This window comes from Zootoca vivipara, chromosome 5 (assembly GCF_963506605.1).
Source record: "Zootoca vivipara chromosome 5, rZooViv1.1, whole genome shotgun sequence".
NCBI lineage: Eukaryota > Metazoa > Chordata > Lepidosauria > Squamata > Lacertidae > Zootoca > Zootoca vivipara.
The window spans coordinates 15,244,625-15,257,707 of record NC_083280.1 but is presented as its reverse complement, the minus strand read 5'-3'; the positions used below and the strand labels follow the sequence as shown (position 1 = coordinate 15,257,707).

Here is a 13,083-nt window from a genome sequence, read left to right as displayed (position 1 = left end):
TTGTAGACTCTTGGACATTTCTTAAAGAGTATTCACAGTATTATTGACTATGACATCCTTCCAACCTGGCTGGCTGGGATGCAACTTGAGGGAAGTGGGCACCATTTTGACATGGAACCACTGGTTGATGTCATCTGAAGATTTGGAGTGAAGTGACATGCGGTTACACCTATACAGATGAAAATCTGCTGTTTATTCCAAAAGCTGTCAGGCTTAAAGCTCCCATTCCAATGTATTGTTGAACCAGGAGCCAGATATGGGCACCTGTATACAGTGGTACCTTGATTTCCAAACAGGTTAGTTCTCGGATGTTTTGGCTCCCGAATGCTGCAAACCCAGAAATGACTGTTCTGGTTTGCAAACTGTTTTCGGAAGCCGAACGTCCAAAAGGGCTTCCAATTGTCTGCAGGAGCTGCTTTGGTTTGAGTTTCGGAACGGATTCTGATCGACTTCCAAGGTGTGACTGTAGTCAGCAAATTGAGACTTATCTCTCTGAGCCAGATGGGCGGGGTATAAATAATAAAATTATTATTATTATGAGCCAAAAGAAAAATGGCTGCCAGAAGATCAGAAGATGAAGCAAGTGTGAGCCAGAAGAATCCACAAAGTTCAGAGAAGGGAGTGTGAGTGTGTAAGTGACAGAGGAGTGGATGGATGTGCTGCTGAAGCAGCAGCATGTGTGAGAGAAAGTTTGGGGGGGCAGAAGGGGATTGGCTTAAATCCTATATTTTTGTTCTTTTTAATACAAGCTCTCCCTGAAATCTCACGCTGCATTTTCAGGCACAAAATTTGAGAATGAGGCTTAAAAACATGGTGTGTGATTTTTCGTGAATTAAGACTCTTATTAAGTAAACCCTGAAGTGCTTATGCTTCCGAAAGCTTTAGCGATTCTACACTTTCTTCCCCTGTGGCCTTTTGGCAAGCGCATAGTTTATTTTCCTCCTATTAAAGGAATAACAAGCTTAATACCTTGAAAATCCCTGTTCCTTTTTTGTCATGCAAATTCCTCAGTGACCATATTTATGCATTTTCCGCAATGCATCTTCTAGCCACACAACAGCTAAACGCACCCAGCTCTGGGTTCTTGCAAGGTGAAACAATCCAGGGCTCAGAATATCAAAGGCTTCCATGCACCGAGTTGCGGCATACATATTTCTATTGCTATTGATAAAAAAAATCTCATTCTGAGCGGTGTTTCTTGATCCAGTGAGTTCCAGCTCCATCCTGGGTGGAATAATGCCATTTAGTAAGGTGACACCCTGAGGACTAGTACCAGGGGAGGGGTGAAGGAATAGAAGAGATTCATTTATGTTGTCAAGCTATGCATTTGAACAGATTCTGCAGAATTATCCCTCGAAAGCATCTGGGGAAGGGGCAGAGCAAAGACAAAACAAGCCTGCCAGCTTAGGACAGTCACTCATACCTATCAGCTAGACTAATGGGACAGCGACAGCCAATCAAAACAGGCATACAGTAGTTGATTGATGCTGGAAAACGAGGGTGGCCAAGCAAGTGGCAGTGTCAGCGCATCCTTGTCGACGTCCTGCTTGCTCATCAAACTGGGCGCAGAAGGACCATAGCTCATAAGTAGAGCATCTGCTTTGCATGCAGAAGGTCCCAGATTCATTCCCCAGCATCTCCAGGTAGGCCTGGGATTCTCCCCTGCCTGAAAAACTGGAAAGGTGCTGCCAAGTCAGTGCCAACAAAACTGAGCTAGATGGGCAAAGTGTCTGACACAGAATAAGGCAGCTTCCTATCCAAGCTGGCTTCACAATGAGCCACTTGAAGGTCAACTATAGGTTCCATGACGGTGAGCCTGCTGCAGACTGAGGATGCCAATCATTGCTTTTTAAGGATCCACTTCCATTCCCATCCAAGTCCATGGGAGTTCTCTTGCTATGCAAACCAATGGACAGCAAAATTGAGGTTTCAATATTTGACAGAGCTGCACATAGTTCAGTAGATTACATGATCATAAAGTCAAGAAAAGAATAATACATTACCCCGGTGACATCCATGACTTTAATAGCTGCAAGCTGTCCTGTTTTGACATGGCGACCCTAGGAAAGAAGAAATAAAGGAATCACTTAGCTGTCCCACTTATGCAATGGTGGAAGGATTCGGCCACAAACTCCCACTCCACCAGCCCTGGTGTACTCAGTGAGTGCTTCTAATAGCTCCATTCCCACTAGAAACTCACTAAAAGTTCAGGAAGCAATAGCATTATCATTGCCCATAGGTGTGCATGCCAACACAGTACATTGCCATTCATTCTGCTATGAGTCACTCTGCTATTTCACCATACAATCTGCTTCACGCCTCCACTGGATTCCCTCTGTCACTTGGGAAGGTGATACAGAAGCAGCGCATCTGAGCCAGGATCAGTGCGATATGCTCAAACAATCTTGCCCTAGTGAGCAACCTGGCTGCCGAATTCTGAAGTTTTCGAACCGTCTTCAGAGGAAGTCCTACGCATAACACATTGTAGTAATATAACCCAGAGGTTGCCTGAGCATGGACGACGGTATTTAGGGTATCCCTGTGCAATTTGGGGGCCCAGCCGGGTCACCTGCCAAAGCAGATGGAAGGCATTCTATGCCACTGAGGCCAGAAGTACCTCCAAGCTGTGTACCTGCTCCTTCAGAGGCAGTGCAACCCCAGCAAGAGTAGGCAACCTCCCGTCCAAGGGGACGGCAACTAGGATCACACCCACCCACCATACACAGCTGCTTTGTTCAGAATGAAGGAAGTGCCCACTGGTGCTAATGGGAGTTGCCCTACCAGCCTGGGGAAACAACTTCAATGGAGAGGGCCATTTTAATTAGGAACACAGTGCAGAAGTGTGTGCATGCACACGAAAGCTCATACCAAAATAAAAACTTAGTTGGTCTTTAAGGTGCTACTGAAGGAATTTTTTTTACAGTGCAGAAGGTAAGGGTTTAACACCCCCTCCAGCTGCCTTTTTCTTTCATATACAGATATATATATATATATATATATATATATATATATATATATATAAGAAATGCAGCCACACATTTCATGTATCGTCTAGCTGGGCCTGAAGCCTTCAGGTTCCTTTTCATCTTCTATATAATGGCAAATACGCAGGAGGACACTTAAGGATTTAGAGACTATTGTTCTTTCAGACTAGATTTTTTTCTTCCTAGCCTGAAGCAGATTTACTTTGTGGCTGAACACACAAGCTACGAATAATACACCTCAGAGCTGACACTTTGATGCTAAATAAGGTGCTGGGTATGGAAAAAATTGTAGATTAGCCTCATTCCACATGGAACGAAACAACATAACTATCAACCTTTGACAGGATGAGCCCTTATAATTTGAGGGAAGCTGCAAATGAGAGCCATATTCTTATTCTGAGAAGGAAATGCCAAATCTTGTTACAATTCAAATTACTTGCTCCCAAACCTGGGAAACTGGGAAGAGGAATCCCAACCGAGTTATCGGGTAATTACCACTGCCCATTACCATTGTAAATTTTGTGATTCACATTTAAGGCAGAAATATTGGATTTTCCCCCCAACATTGTTGTTACCTTTGCAGACTGCCCCTTGTGCAATGGAACTTCTCCCTCCACACCTCTTCCCTGAACACCCCCCTCAAATCTGCCCTAGAGGTTTGGGGGACCCCCAGAGCAGATTTTGGAGGGGGTGGGAGAGAAGAAGAGAAAATCCCATTGTGTAAATGGAACATCTGCAGCATTGCAGACAACCCATTGCATTTTGAAGCACAAGGGTATTTTCTGATGTAATGAGATCTTCCTCATATTGCAGAGAAGTATGCAAACAGTGCAGTGAAAAAGGAAACAGTTGGACAGAACAGTGTTCTTATTTTAACAGTGGTACCTTTCTTTCTTTGCAGAGTATGGATATCATATGTTAAATATATGCGTATATCCGTGTATGTTTGCATTTAAATTCTATCCCTTCCTCCTTTTCTTCGATCAGAAATAAACCCTGTTTTTTATTATTATAACAAAGCATTTCCAAGTTGCCTTTAAAGACTGCAACATTCCTAAGGCAGCTTATACGAACAACAACTTTGCAGTGAAACATTCAGCTGCAATTGGTTTCTTCTTCTAGCCGTGTTTCTCAAACTTGGGTCCCCAACTGTTGTTGGGCTGCAATTCCCATCATCTCTAGCTAGCAGGACCAGCGGTCAGGGACAATGGGAGTTGTAGTCCAACAACAGCTGGAGACCTGGAGATAGAGAACTTTATCATTTAAATTCGTTTATTGTGTTGTTTCGTGAAATTGTGATATGCCTTGCACCCTCAAAAGGGAAGTACAAGGCACCTCACAATACTACAGTTTGTTTTATAAATAAATAGTCAAATTGGCAAGGGGAGCCAAGTGTAAATAGTTTCACGAGGAAAATGCTAGGTGATTGATTCGTGGAGAGGCCTACTGCCCAACAGTAGCAGCCACCCTCACAACACGAGAGCGGCAGTGACTCTGCTGAGGCAACGGATTATTGGCTTTCTCCTTCCAGGAGACCCATGCGGTAAAATCCCAGGCCGGGCCTGGTGCTGAACTCTTCATCACTGTACGGAACGAAACTAGGTCACTGCAGAGGATCCCAGCGTCCTGAGGGAACGTTCAGTGTGACAGGGCGCGCGCGCAAACACACACACAGGCAACAGAAGGGGAAGCGGGGACAATCCGGCAGAGCAAAAACTAGGATGGTGCAGATCTGAAGCTTTTCAAGCAAGCACCTTTTGTAAAGGAGCAACAGAGCACACCCACCCACACGACACACACGGTACCGAGATTTTCTCTCTCTCTTCCAGGAAAGCAGCACAAAATAACTGTTGGTGGCTGGTGCGCTCATGCATTTTGCATCGGCTCTTAAAAGCTTTTACTGGATCACATTGCAGCCAGCTCTGCCCACCGCCTCCCAAACGCTGCTCAAAATTGTGGTAGGTTTGCGACGCTTTGAGGTATTTTAAAGGATGCCCAATATAGAACACAGGTTCCTACACTCAAGGCTGTATGCTGCAATTCCACAGGAATGCCGGGAAGGGAGAAACGAAGGGCATTGGTATGGGCCGGATTCAGTTTCTTGGAAATCTCGGCTTCCATTTGAAAAGTGCATGTTTCAAACCTTTATGTTTGAAAGTGTATGGTGTGGGGGTAATGCCTGCTGGAATTCTCAGAAGCCAGAAGTAGACGGGAACATGACAGGGTATTAATACACACACACACACACACACACACACACACACACACACACACAATATCCATCAAGGATGACCACGGTTCTTCCCCCACCCTCCGCATTCTCATCCTGTCCTCACAACAATCCTGTTATGTAGGTTAGGCTAGGAAAGAGTGATTAGCTTGTATGTCCCTCCAGGACCTTCACGGCTGAACGGGGATTTGAACCCAAGTCTCTGTAGTCCTAACACAACACTCGGACCCCTGTGCCACACTGGCCTCTCACTGGTCCGCAGAGCTTTTTGCCACTATCAGTTAACTGGCAAAACCAGCATGGAATTATAGAACGTGTTTTTTTTCAAACTGGCAAAAAAATAATCAAATTTGCTTGATTACAAAATGTACACAGGTTGTAGAATTCAGCTTCTCCAACCCCACAAACACAGAGAATTTAAAATTTATTTATTAATTTATTTATTAATACAGTCCTGATATCAAGGCTGCACATCCACAACCTTCAAAAGAAAAACATGGAGCCGTCCCAAAAGTTCATAAAAGAAGCAAGACGAGATAGCTAAAAAAGGAGAGAGTTCGTGTCTAATTCTCTCTTATGTGTATCGGTGGCTGAAGAGAACAGAATTTGCACTCAACAGTAAGGTATCTCTGTGAAAAACGAACCTAGCTTAACTTAAGCGGCATCAGAACCCTTCACACTGTTCTCTAGGTGCAAATAATGGGATGGGATTTGGGCTGATGAGAGTCCAAAGAAGGAACCAGGTTGGCGATGGCTCAGTTGCAGATGACCTAAAAAGCCAGTTAGCATTCCAGCAGAGTGGCACTGTCTGCTTTAGGCAGGCGCCCTTCTCATGGAACTGCCTAATGCGCTGGCTTCTCCTCAAACGACTGTGTGAAGCATGCCAATGCGCTTCTCCTGGCAAGGAAATGTTTTGCCTCCTAATGAGAGCCAGCCTGAAACCAGGGTGAACTGAGGTCATCTGGATGAATTTCCAAAGCCTGAGCTGAGTAGTGCACAATTTTTTAAAAAAAACCCACGAATGAGAGAAGCTGTTCCCAAATCAGATATTAGAGTAGGATACAGACAAGGCACATGGACTATACTGGAGTTGTGTCTTTCAGCCCTATTCATTAATTATTTTTTCTCATTTATTAATTTCTGTATCGCTTTTCATCTGAGGATCACAGGGCAGCTTATAATCGAGAAAGACAAAAATACATAACACAGTTACAAACAAAAACAATGCTCCCCCCCAACCACAGTTTAAAAGGACACACATTGTTTAATTAGTCACAGATATGCAACGACGGCACCAGGCGAGCATCCCTGGGGAGAGCATTCCGCAAGCCGGGAGCCACCACAGAAAAGGCCTCTTTCTTGAGTGGTTTTACCACTGCCTCCTTCAAGTAGGCAGGAACCTTAAGGAGGCATTGACGCCCCCCCCCCCGGCCCAGCCATAACAGGACTAGACAGTGCTCTGGACACCTCTTGAGATTCATCATTTATACCACGTCATCCAATACTTGAATTATCCTTTATACATTTGAGGCTGATCTACTTAATTACAGTATTTTAGAGGGTGAGGATCCTAACAGGGATTCAGAGGTGGGGGTTGTGAATTACACTGGAATTTCTATCTAGCTCCCATCATTCGCTTCATCATCCAAACACGGGTGCCATTAATATACACCACATTTTACAAAGTTTCAGAGGCAAAATATTTGGGGGGAAAGGATGCTTCCCATTAGGATCCTAAAGTTTCGGCTCAACCAAGGAGAAGACAACAAGGGGAGAGTTGGGCGCAAAGGTTTCAAATCCCCCCCCCTCCCCACATCCCGGTGAGACATAAAAGGCAGGCAAAAATTCTACAGGCAAAACTTACTTTCCTAGTACAAAGGGGGGGATTGGAACATTCTGCCTGTTGCATTTCTGTCTTCCACACAGCTGGTCAAAGCACGATAACCCTGCCTGGAGAAAAATGTGGAACAGGTGCAGGGGTAAGCCAACATGGCAGTCTTCAGATGTTGCTGGATTGCAAGTTCGATCATCCCTTGACCATTAGCCATGCTGGCTGGGGCTGATGTCAGTTGAAATTCAACAGCATCTAGAGCAGGCATCCCCAAACTTCGGCCCTCCAGATGTTTTGGACTACAATTACCATCTCCCCCGACCACTGGTCCTGTTAGCTAGGGATCATGGGAGTTGTAGGCCAATACATCTGGAGGGCCGCAGTTTGGGGATGCCTGATCTAGAGGGAATCTCTTTGACTACCCCTGCTCCACGCACGTGGCCATCCTAGATGGTAGCTGTTGCTGAAGGCTACTGCATAAGAAAAACATTAGTTCAATGAACTAATTCCTTCCCACAGCAAAACAAAACACTGAATTTGATGTGTGCCTAATCCTTACCTGGAAAAATTGCAAGACACTTCCAGTTGGGCTGTTTCATCACAAATATGGTTCAGCAAGAGGTTGTAGTGGTTTTAATTTAGTTGCATTCCATCAAACTTATGCTTAACTTATGTTGCGCTTCTAGGTTTGTAATTTTAGACATGCTGTGTTTTAAGAGAGGACAGGTGAAGAAATCCAGATAAACCATGGTACCACAAACAGCACAGCAAGCATCAGTATGTGGCAGTCTAGGGACATTTCTGCAGCATGCCTCTTCCCAGTAGGTGGCTCATCAGCAGGCAATGCAGAAAACCATTCCAAGACCCAGGAGTCTGTATATGTATTGTAGTATGTCCGAGGAGTTATGCCTCTCACATGCTTTGAACATAACGGCTAACACATTTGGCCAGGCTGGCCACTGTTCAAAGAGTGAGGGCATTTTCACAGCTGACCCTACCATTGGGCAGGATGAGGTGGTCCAGCTCAGGCAGCAGATTTGGGGTGTTGTGCAGCACTATGAATGGACAGTGTTACACTTGCTAGATGCCTCATCCAACGAGTTCTTCCATTGTTTGGGTTTTCTGACATATTCATCACCCTGGGAGAAACCGCTTGGATTTTCTGCCTCAGGCACCAGATGTCTTCAACCATCTCTGCTTTAGCTAAATACTATCTTCCAACTCAAATCTATTAATTATCGTACCCCACTGAGCTCATCAAACATGCATCTTTGTATCTGCTTCTTTATCAATATCAAGGTTTATGCTTTACATTGTTGTGTGTGCGCATGATGTTGTTGGCATAGTTTTCCTCCCCAGATAAGCTGTCAAAGCTTATTTGGGTACACACCCAAACTCAACTCGAAGCTTATCCAAGTGAGAATGTCAAAGCTGTTGTTGTTTTTGATTGAGCACTCATCTGAGCATGAAGCGATCCCTCTAATTACCTTTAAAACATTACCTAGCTATCGCTAACTCAAGAATGTCATGAGTGTTATGTGGATGTTACTCAGATTCCCACAAAACGAGGGCAGTGACAGAGAAAGTTTCGGGTGGTAGCTCTGTGTGTAATCTGCAGAGTTTTTCAAGACAAAGGAATTTTGAAGGTTATGTATACACCTTATAAATATTCATCAGCGCTGCATATAATCTCAGAGTGGCCCTCGGCGTTCCCGAGCTGTACATTTTAAATGTAGCTGTTTCAATCAGTAGAAATTCTTAGGGTAAAATTGACACTGTAGAGACAGCTGGGAAAGGTTTTAAGATTAAGTGACATTGAAATGGAACATAGTTTGCATCTGTTATGTTCAGCTTGATTAAGCTAGGTACAATTTTTACATTGCTTTTTTTTAAAAATAAATAAATTTAAACAGGTTGTAGTTAAGTATATGAATATGGTGTGCTGCTTTAAACCACCTTGGGCATCTTACGTCTCTTCTGGGGAGTAAGTTCTGTGTAATTGTTGTTGTTGTTGTTTAGTCATGTCCAACTCTTCGTGACCCCATGGACCAGAGCATGCCAGGCACTCCTGTCCTCCACCGCCTCCTGCAGTTTGGTCAGACTCATGTTGGTAGCATCTCGTCCTCTGTCGTCCCCTTCTCCTTGTGCCCTCCATCTTTCCCATCATCAGGGTCTTTTCCAGGGAGTCTTCTCTTCTCATGAGGTGGCCAAAGTATTGGAGCCTCAGCTTCAGGATCTGTCCTTCCAGTGAGCACTCAGGGCTGAATGGATAGATCTGATCTTCTTGCAGTCCATGGGACTCTCAAGAGTCTCCTCCAGCACCACAATTCAAAAGCATCAATTCTTCGGCGATCAGCCTTCTTTATGGTCCAGCTCTCACTTCCATACATCACTACTGGGAAAACCATAGCTTTACGGTAACTATACGGACCTTTGTTGGCAAGGTGATGTCTCTGCTTTTTAAGATGCTGTCTAGGTTTGTATTGCTTTTCTCCCAAGAAGCAGGCGTCTTTTAATTTCGTGACTGCTGTCACCATCTGCAGTGATCATGGAACCCAAGGCAGTAAAATCTCTCACTGCCTCCATTTCCTCCCCTTCTATTTGCCAGGAGGTGATGGGACCAGTGGCCATGATCTTAGGTTTTTTGATGTTGAGCTTCAGACCATATTTTGCACTCTCCTCTTTCACCCTCATTAAAAGGTTCTTTAATTCCTCCTCACTTTCTGCCATCAAGGTTGTGTCATCAGCATACCTGAGGTTGTTGATATTTCTTCCGGCAATCTTAATTCCGGCAATCTTAATTCCGTCTTGGGATTCATCCAGTCCAGTCCTAATCTGTGTGATTAGGTAACATAAAGGCCCAGTTTAGGCATAATGCTAAACAAAGAGGTTCCAACATTGCAAGAATAAGCCAAAGTGAGCCTTAAGCTCACACACTCTCCCCTCTTCCTCTTCCTTGTGTGAGATAGCAAGACCGAAAGCTGATCATTTCAATATTGCTGACTTCCATTACCCCCAATCTCAGGACACTCATTTAGTTGACCTATGGTTAGTTTAAAGAAAAAACAACAACAACCAGGATGTGAAACCACAGTTTGGTTTGTGTTTTAACTAATCATAGTTTAGGCTATGCCAGTTTCCCAAATTCAGAAGCAACAGGAAACTGCAGTCTCTTCCAAACCAGAAGTGGAAGAGTCACATCACCTCCCATTCTCCATGAAGGAGAGAGAAGGAACTCAAGAGCCCAAGGTTTGCCACAGTTCGTTCTCAAAATGCTAAACTACTGTATGCATCTCTGAACAGAGCCAAACTGTCCCCCATTACCAACACTCCACAGAATTTTACTGGAAAAGCGTTTATGTGAGATCATTGTCTGGCGAAAGAATGCTGAGAGACAACCACCAGCATTTCTATTGGAAATTGTCGCAGTCATTTTGTTTTGAAATTTCTATATTTGATTGGTAGTGACTTTTTATGCCAATAGGCGACTTTGATGCCTCACAGAGGTGTCTTGGGCAGATACTGACGGTTTTAAATAAACAAATAAATAGAATCATGAACAAATACAAGACCGTTTGCACGTCATAACCTAATTTGCACGAACACCCAGTTTTGATTTAGGTTTCTAAGCATTAGCTTACATACACATACAGATAATTTATTCAATTTCACACCTATATTCCAACTACACTGCCTAACTAGGCTGTAAACCCATTCTATTATTACAGTCATACCTCGGTTTAAGTACGCTTAGGTTTGAGTACTTTCAGTTTAAGTACTCCACGGACCCGTTACTTTCCATTACTTTCAATGGGAAAGTTCGCTTCAGGTTAAGTATGCTTCAGGCTAAGTATGGACTTCCGGAACCAATTGTGTACTTAAACCGTACACAACTGCACACTGTATTATTATTATTATTATTATTATTATTATTATTATCATCATCATCATCATTATCATCATCATCAGGATTGGCATGAAGATTTTTAAACTCCCTGCCTTCTGCTTATGTTTTTCTAATTTTGGCTACAGAGCAAAATAGCACAGCTAAATAAGATAGTAGCTTGGAGGAACAGTATTTCTTTTTCAAAGTAGCTGGCAGAAAATGGAGAAAAGCTGCCCAATACCCAATCAGATGGAACTCCTGCTTCCTCAAGAGCTTCCATGGCTTCATTATGGGAAAGGAAAGGGGCTCATCTGAGTGAGCATCTGGCAAAACACACACACACACACCCCTCTGACAACTTCCCCAGGCATTCTGTTCAACCTAGTCACACAAAATGACCAGAATGCACTTGCAAAATAGTCTACTTGCATAAATATTTGATATTCTGCCACTTTCGGGGAAGAGGGAGGGAGGGGAATACCGCAGCACTCCTATCCACCAGCACAGAGCTGACAAATCGTTATTAGCTTTTTTCTAAACAAAAACAACACAAATACGTTCAGCAGACCAAGTGAAACTACCTTAGCAAATGGTGAGACACACACCCAAAGAATCCCGTCTTCTTATACTTTAAAGGTACAGGGGGGAATAAGCAGCAAAAAAAAATTAAACAACCCAACAGAGTCATATCATCATCATCCTTCCCATTCACGTTCCAAGATGTTGCCTATAAAAAGAAGGGCTTTTCATTTTTGGGGGGGGGGGGATGTAGATACACAGGTGCCAGGTCTACCCAGGTCTCAACACCCAACTCAGTAACCATATTGGTCAATCCGAAATGTTAGACCTGTTCTCCAAGACCGCTTGTGTGCATTTGTTTCTAGTATTTATTTTGCTCTCCACTTTGGGGGAAAGCCTGTGGAATTTATATGAACTGGCCTTGGTTCAGATGTAATGCTAAGTGAAGTTTATTCTTACACCCATGAGCCTCATCTTGTGTTGCATGTGTGAGCCTCAGGCCTGTGCATTCTTCTCTCCCCTCTTCTAGGTAAACTGTTTCGGTGCCCTCCAGATGTTGCCGGATTGCAAGTCCCATGATCCCTGACCATTGCCTATGCGGCTGAGGCAGATGGGAGTTTTAGTCTACCCTTGGGTTTACTGTTACCAGGCAGGAACCTCCATCTCCCTCTCCCCTCTCCTGAAGCACAAGCAGGAGACCATGTTCTTCTGTTTTTTTTCCCAAAAACACAAAGCTGTTCAGTGAAGATGCTAGGCGCACGTCTGTGGGGAGCCTGTTCCACAATTTAGGGGCTGCCACGGAGAAAGGGCTCCCATGGGCTGCCGTCCCCTACCCTCCCGAGGTGGTGGGACAAACATGATCTGCTGATCTGCAGATCATAACACCTGAGAAAGTGGGTAAGGATGGAGACCAGTTTTCAGATATTTGGGGCCTGGGTCATTTCAGATTTTGAATGTTAAGAGACCCTCCAAGTGTCCCTATTTTCCAAGGAGAGTCCCGAATTTACAGAAGCCGTCACAGTTTCTGATTTGACCTTGGAATGTCCCACTTTTCCTTAGGAATGTCCCTATTTTCATCAGAGAAATGTTGGAGGGTATGGAGTTATGCGACTATCGGGTCAAGGAGATAAATTAATTCTACAACCTTGAGAAGACATCTGAAGGCAGCCCTGTATAGGCACATTTTTAAATGTTCAATGTTTTATAATGTTTTTATATACGTTGGGAGCTGCCCAGAGTGGCTGGGACAACCCAGTCAGATGGGTGGGGTGATAATCATAATCATAATATAATATGGGTCGAATAGGACGTCCCTATTTTCATTGGAGAAATGTTGGAAGGTATGTGTTAATGTGAGTACCTTGAATTGGGCCTTGAAACAAACTGTCAACCATTACAGCTGTTTTTAAACAGGTTATGTGAGTGCTAAATGGAACCTCGACCAGCAATCTGGCTCCTTTATTTGGGACTTGTGATCGATGCCTGGGGCAGGGGAGCGAGAGTAGCTGATTCTCGATCATGAATATTAGCATACAAGTATTGATAAACAGCGTGCATTCAGAATGCGGCTCTTTCTCTGCGGAAAGTCAATAGGCAGACAGGAAAGCATGGCAACCAGGAGAGACTCAGGCTG

At 44.0% G+C, this 13,083-nt stretch overlaps 1 protein-coding gene across 4 annotated transcripts in view; it reads right to left on the bottom strand.

Moving 5' to 3' along the window:
• The window catches only part of TNIK (TRAF2 and NCK interacting kinase), a 283,956-nt gene that overhangs the window by 129,095 nt on the left and 141,778 nt on the right, over window positions 1-13,083 (bottom strand). For all 4 annotated transcript variants that reach the window (XM_035132807.2, XM_035132804.2, XM_035132806.2 and 1 more), the window contains exon 3: window positions 2,004-2,060. In XM_035132807.2, coding sequence (XP_034988698.2) covers window positions 2,004-2,060 — 57 coding nt within the window. The remainder of the gene's footprint in view (window positions 1-2,003; window positions 2,061-13,083) is intronic.